Source organism: Cyprinodon variegatus, unplaced genomic scaffold (assembly GCF_000732505.1).
Source record: "Cyprinodon variegatus isolate N-32 unplaced genomic scaffold, C_variegatus-1.0 Scaffold939, whole genome shotgun sequence".
Lineage (NCBI taxonomy): Eukaryota > Metazoa > Chordata > Actinopteri > Cyprinodontiformes > Cyprinodontidae > Cyprinodon > Cyprinodon variegatus.
Genome location: NW_015151392.1, coordinates 145,450 through 152,575, shown reverse-complemented (window position 1 = coordinate 152,575; position 7,126 = coordinate 145,450). Strand labels below are relative to the sequence as shown.

General features: G+C 37.3%; 1 protein-coding gene across 1 annotated transcript; it reads right to left on the bottom strand.

Moving 5' to 3' along the window:
- Positions 1 to 4,356: 4,356 nt before the first annotated feature.
- LOC107100133 (claudin-4-like) lies at positions 4,357 to 6,874 on the bottom strand. Its single transcript, XM_015398507.1, has 3 exons — positions 6,621 to 6,874; positions 4,898 to 5,738; positions 4,357 to 4,850 (listed from the first exon to the last, which is right to left on the bottom strand). The coding sequence occupies exon 2, from the start codon at positions 5,583 to 5,585 to the stop codon at positions 4,938 to 4,940; it is 648 nt and encodes a 215-aa protein (XP_015253993.1). The 5' UTR covers positions 5,586 to 5,738; positions 6,621 to 6,874; the 3' UTR covers positions 4,357 to 4,850; positions 4,898 to 4,937.
- Between the last annotated feature and the right edge of the window lie 252 nt (positions 6,875 to 7,126).

The following is a 7,126-nucleotide window of genomic DNA, read 5'->3' as shown; positions in this document are numbered from 1 at the left end:
TTTTGTTTGTTTATGTCTGTAATGGATAGTGAGCTATTTAAAATCAATTGCCTAAATAATTTATTTTTCTAAACTATTTAAAGTAAGTTATTGAAAGTTAATTTTCTGAATTAAGAATGTTGCAGATTGTTTATGGATATTTGTCTATTTTTATTAGCATTGTTTGTGGATTTATATTTTGTTTTGTTTGATTGTATTTGCACTTTGTGATGTTTAAGGAGTTTTTTGTATCTTACAGGCTGCCGTAGCTAATGAGGTTAGACCCTATGAAAGTTGATAGAATCATTGAACCAATGAATAACTTGAACTTTTACGATGTTTGTCACCAAAAAATCAATACTTATTGTTCCCCAGTGAAAGCTGTGATTAGGATCTTCATAAAATCAAACACTAAATTCACCCCTTTAGACTGGCTGAGTAATTCAAGTGCTGGGGAGCTGCTACAATGTCTAATGCTTTTTCATTTTAATCAATGTATTAATTTGACTTTTATCTATCAATATTATTTATTTGTATTTTTTTTCCAATGACAAAATTCAGGCACACTGAATCTCGGCTGCTTAATCCAAACATTGGTCAAAAGCCCTGTTTCTTATGTTAGAGAACAAAGGTAAGGAAGCGTCATGAGTCTTTAAAGGATCCCATTCTAAAAAAAACCTGATCAAACCTCACTGCCCTGGCCCTTGTTCTTCCTTCCTCTCTTCTATTTTCAAAGCTTCTGGGTCCTGCATTAATGAGATTATTGAACAAAGGCTCCAAACTGCTCAGAGAATGGTTTTACCTCAATATAAACTTTAAAATTTCTTGTTTTTTTTAAAGTCAGTGAAAAAGGAAACTTATCGCCATACAAAAAATGCTTAAACAACCACAGAGCTATTGTTATTCTACCATGTAACCATCCTTTTAAGTTACCACAGCTTTTGATTGTTCATCTTTGCACATTTAACACATTAGGCTTAACACATATTTGTTAGAATAAAAAATATATACCTGTTAAGATTTTACCATATTGTTGATAACTGCAATTACAATAATGTTTGCTCTTACCTTTTAAACTAAAAGCCTGTCTGAGTTTTAAACTACATTAACTAAAGGAGAGAACAAGAAACACTAACTGGTTTAAGTTGTCAACATTTTTTTCTTTATGAGTAATTTAAAACCCTAAGTAAGTGTAATTTCTCCAGACCTCCTGTAGGATAACATGTCTCTGTATAATAAGGGAGCAGTGGGAACCTGAAACACCATTGCTGGGTGTGGTTACAGGTATAACAACAACAAAAGAACTGTTCATTTATGTGTTTAGGCAGAGACACCAAAGTTAACCAAGTTCCTTTTTTCAATTAGAAACTATAATTCAACAGCTTCAGTTTAGCAGAAAAAAGAGATTTAGGACATTCTTATTTAATATTATCTTAAAGGCAAATGTTTTCTTATGATCAAAGTTGAAAACTGCATGAATTCTATATAGAAATCAAAACATTTCAGACCTAAGAAATGCAATTAATTCAGAAAAAAGTGTTTTTAATGTTAAAGCTGTAACTTGTTTAAGTAATTCCTGTTTTTACACAGCTTTCCCCCCTGAAACTTACTTAAGCAAACCAAATACTCTTGTACTACACATGTTATTGTAGTAATTTCTTAAAGTATTTATTTCCCTTTGAACAGTTTTCTTTTCCTTGTGTTGCAAATAAATAGTACAACATATTTATTTAGATTTTACATAAATGACCAACATTATATAGAGCACAGTTAGGAAATGAAGGTTTTTAGGTAACTCTACCTTAACCCTAATTTGGCTTTAGTGGAATGTAGTTTGTGTTGATGTATCACCTAAACCTGAAAAAAAGATTTATATAATTTTATGGATTTGATGTTAAAGGAAAGAGTTCCTGAGGTATGAACACCATTTCAAAGTTCTGTGATATAACAGGTTTACAACATAATAACATAAGCTATGAGATTATGGGTGGCCATAGTAAAGAATTGTGTCATCCTGAAGACCTTAGATAAGATTAGATTCCTTTAATTAACCCGGTAAATGGAACTCATTGAGATTAAAAACCTCTTTTCCAAGAGTGACCTAGTCAAGGCGGCAACTTTATGGTTATGTGGTTTGCTATCACAAACAGCAAACCTATCAGTTTATAAACTGCAGTCATAACATTCAAACTTGGTGTTTACTCTGTCATCTATAAAATATTGGAATTCCCTCAATCATAAATCTGTTCTCAATTTCAAGTCCTTCCATAAATCATTGCAGGTAGCTGGGGCACAGAATCTAAAAGCCTTTTTTCCAAGTTCAGTCCTGACTATGAGCAAAGTCCATATCGATTAATGTTTCTACATATATGTTCACAGAGATATGTAAGTACAAGTCCAAGAATAGATCTATAGATAAAAGTCAGCCAGTGGGAGGGCCTATGAGCATACAGGGATTGAGAATCTGCACTTTCATATGCAGTAAGAAGCAATGATGTACACTGTAGATGCAACCAGGGACAAAAAGAAATTAACAGTAATTAACAGTATCCAGCTTCTTTAAAAACTGACTTGAAGCATGCATGAAAAGGCAAGTCAATTAGAGGTGATCACATGTTTGTTAACTTGCAAAGAAAACATTATTTATTTCTCATCAATTAAGATGCCTAGATATTTATAAGAAATTAATTTCAACCCCATGCACTGTTGACAACCTGGGAGGGTTAGTAGAAAGCTGTTTACCGTTAGAAGAAAACATGGACTTTGATTAATCTGCATTTAGCACTAACTTGGGGATTGGCTGCTATAGTGGTTAGGGCATTTTTTTGGATCCCAGAGGTTCTGAGTTCAAGCCCCACTCCTACGGACTGCCATCCTGGGTCCCCGAGCAAGACCCCCCACACTGCTCCACAGGCGCTGCTCAATGGTAGCCCACTGCTCAACAAGGGGATGGGTTAAATGCAGAGAGCTAATTTCATTGCTTTGTACTTGTGACAGTGTAATAGAGTTGAATTCTATTCTAACTTAAGCTGGATTAAATGTGACTAAACAGTCAAAAGCTGACTGGAACAGCTTCAGTTATTTTGAAGCTGAGAAACAGGAACCATATAGAACTGTACCATTGGCACAGGAGTGAAACATAGCATAAGATAAATTGTCACAGAGATCATTCACATAAATTGTAAACGACAATGGCCCTAGTATGGATCCCTAAGGCTGGACATATTGAGTTCTACCCGACAGGTTATTAGAAAACCAGTTAACTGCTTGTTCATAGAGACTAATTTGTGGAGTTTATCTAGCAGAATTTCATGATTGCTTGTGTGAAAGTCTTTAAAAAGCACTGCACAGCATTCACAACAATCTAGAGCCTCTATGAAATCATTAACCTCTTCAAGAGCAGCAGTTATTGTACTATATTTTATGAAAACTGGACTGATTTTGGGGAAGAACATCATGAGCATCTAAAAATCAAATAAAATTATTCTTTAACTTTTCTAAAACTAGAGAGAACACACAACTTAAACATTGGTCTATAGTTATTAATAACTGTCTTTAAGCAAGTAAAGAACATATGCTGGCTTCCATATTCTCAGAGTTTCTTTTGAGAAATTGTTAAAAATATGACACAGATGTTCTGCTATAAAACTGGAGGTTTAATAAAGGTTTAATCCTTGTCAGTGAGGTATTTTTTTCTGAAGGTAGCTGGTATCTTCTCAGTGTGAAGAATTGGACTTTTATCAAACCTTATACCGTAGTAATTAATTAATTGGCCAGGGTTACCGTAGTAACCCTGGCCAAACTGGTTAATGTATACATAGTGCGCTTTTTCTACCCCGCCGCTTTACAGTTAGACTTTGAGCTAGTGCTGACTTACAGTATTCACAGTATAGCTCCACCTTCTGTGGTGCAGGCGTACTTAGGTCATGTATGAGTCACCACCTGGCACTCAGAACACTGTCCCCCCTTGTTACAGTGACAGAATAATGCTTCTATAATGTGGCATTGTGTTGCTTGGTCCTCTGCTGTTACGAAGAGAAAGGAGATTATCTGATGGCGTGATGACATCACAGCAGTTTATAAAGATAAAATGTCCAGAAATAAAACAAATAAAAAGGTTGTAATTTGCTTTGCAGGCACTACCTCATGGTGACTCAGGAGAAGCGTTTATTTTAACTGTTACATCTCATCAATAAAGGGATTTACACTGAGATTCACATATTATCGAAAAATAAGGACACAATACAAAATAAAGCTCTTTGTGGATCAATGATCTTTGTTCTTGATTTTTTTAATCAGTGGAAATATAAGTTTAGAACATGATTATTTCAACTTTTATAATTAAAAGATAAAATGTTAGTATAATAACTGATAGTACTAACTTTAATCTTTTTTTTCTTGCACTGCAAATAATGTATTTTGTCCGTGCCACCATGTGGTTAAGACAGTAAAGGGGAGAAGGAAGATAGGACAACACACAGACGCTATTCTCAACATTAAGGACCCTCAAGCAAATGTACAAACACCCTTATTGTTCTATTGTTTCTTCTCCAAAACTGATGTTTATGGAGCAACACCGAAAACGTATTTTCTTGAAGGAATATTGCAGTTGAAACAGTTCTATTGTAAATCATGCTTATGAAAAACATACACCGCAAAGGATTTTTGAAAGATTTTATATTTGTAAAAATGTACACACACAAGTTTCCTCATTAGAGGATACAACTTTTATTGCATTTGGATGACAGACAGAAAAAAGTTATTTAAAAAAAAAAAAATGAAATCATCGGGGGGAAAAAATGTACATTTTCTCTATCGAGCTGAATGTAGGTTGTTTTTGTTTTTTAAAGAAAAAGTAAACTGAGAAACATTTTATGCATAATTAAGAAAAGAAACAAATTCAAAAGGAGCAAAAATGAGTCATAGTGTCATAACTGGATTTCAGGAGTTTAGGGCTTTTAGACATAACCTTTAACCTGTGTTGCGGGGGCTCTACGAGGACTGCTTTCCCCGCTGCTGAAGGTGGGAGAGCCCGGGATGCCAGGGGGACTGGACCCAGCATAGAGCAGAGAACCACCAATAAGGAGCAAAGCAGACGCCACCCAGCCGATGTAGAGGGCAGGGCCGAGCTCCCGCTTGTGTGGAGCTGCCACGTGTGGGTCGTAGAAATCCCTGATGATGGAATGGGCAGTCCAGGAGACAGGAACAAGGTAAAGGAATCCTGCGATGGCAAACAAGGCACCAGAAATACGAGCGACGCGGGCTTTGAGACTATTGATACCTATGCATTTGGTGCACTTGACTCCAAGGACCCCCAGAGCCAAGGCTACCCCACAGAGCAGGATGGAGAACACAGTGAGGCCACGGGCAGCCTGCATGTCACTGGGCAGAGCCAGCAAGCTATCATACACCTTACACTGGATCTGACCTGTGCTCTGCACTATGCAGTTCATCCACAAGCCTTCCCAGATGATTTGAGCTGTCACTATGTTGTTGCCGATAAAAGCAGTGACCCTCCACAGCGGGATGGCGCAGACTACTGCACCAGCAACCCAGCCAACAATGGACAGGATCAGACCCATCAGCTGCATGCCTGTGGTCGCCATGATGAAAGCTGTCGTTTGAATCAAAGATTTGTCCAAATTTTAAATCAGTTGATGATCCAGATGGTCAAACCAGCCCCACAAAGAAAGAGAGCAGTTTGTGTTTTCGTGACGTTGATGAAGTCCGCTTGGATTTAAAAAAAGAGAGCAGGTATCCTAAAATCCAGAGAAAAAAGTTAAACCAGTGAATGCTTTAAAAATCATCGATATTATTACAAATCAAATACCATATATTTACAACCATATTTTTAAAGAAAAGCTCATTGAAACGTATGTTTATCGTAAATATTTAGACACAGAGAGCCCCTAGTTGAGTGGATTCCACGGTTTGCTCAGAGAATAGCCCTCTTTGACACACAGATGTGGGTGTGAAGCTACGCCTGGCTGGGTAAGTGGATCATCTCAGAAAAACATGAAGGGACTCAACAGAACACAAGCAGCTTTTATGGGACGCTCGTAGAGTGGGCCAACAACAATCAGTTTCATATGTCTACTCTCACATTTGAATCAAGTGAAATAATCAATCATCAGATAGGCTTACAGCTTGGTTCTTTATGCAACAAAACCGATTCTATGGCTCTTTTTAAAAAGTAAATGAGGTTAACCAGAACTGATTAATTAAGCTCAGAACAGTAATAGTTCTCCGCAAAATATAGAATTTGAATGGAGCATCCAACAACTTTTTGATATTTTAGTAGATTTCCTGCTAAGAAATTTAATTTCAAAGGGATAATAAATCAAAAGGACATTTATAGAATCTTGACAATTACTTTTAATTACAATAAATTGTGACAGTAACCATAGAAATCCATTTATATGCAGGAAGGCCTGATTTCTCTTTGCTTTTTTTCCCTTAGCTGTATCTTTCACAAAATATTCAAATTCTGATCAGTTAATCAGTTAAAAAAGTCCCTTATACTGAGAAAAGATTTTAACTGCAGTTATGTCTGTTTAGTCTATTATCAACTTTTTAACTAAAAGCTCTGTTGTGCTTTAAAATAGGCAGTTATTTTCTTGGACATGAGAATGGATATTTACCTCTAGTGGTTTTATAACTTTTCCCACTTAAGATGATCCACAGGAAGTTTTTTTGCTGCTCCCCCCGGCAGAAAATCCCTGGAGTTGCCCTGAGAGCAAAGCGCAGGCAGAAAGAAGGCAGCAGAGCTGTGAGGCTCTCTCTCAGAGGATGGGTTGAACTGCAGCACAGAGACGGAACCAGCTCCCAACACCCTGGACAGGACCGGACTGGGCTGGAGACGGGGCTGCCCTCTAGAGATGCCAGCGTGTGTCTTTGTGGCAGTGGGCAGCAGCACGAGCATGTGTGTGTGTGTGTGTGTGTGCGTACGAATGTGTCATTGTGTGTCTCCCAGTGCCTGGTGTATGAGCACAATGCTCCGCTGTTTGGCTGTGCCCCCTCTGTCCCAACTCTGCAGCCCTACACATCCATCCCCTTATCTCCTCTCAGTCGATGCCCTCCTCTTTATGTTTACATTTTACCTGTTTCATTATCCCTTTCACGCTATAGTGTAAAGAATCAGTTAGTA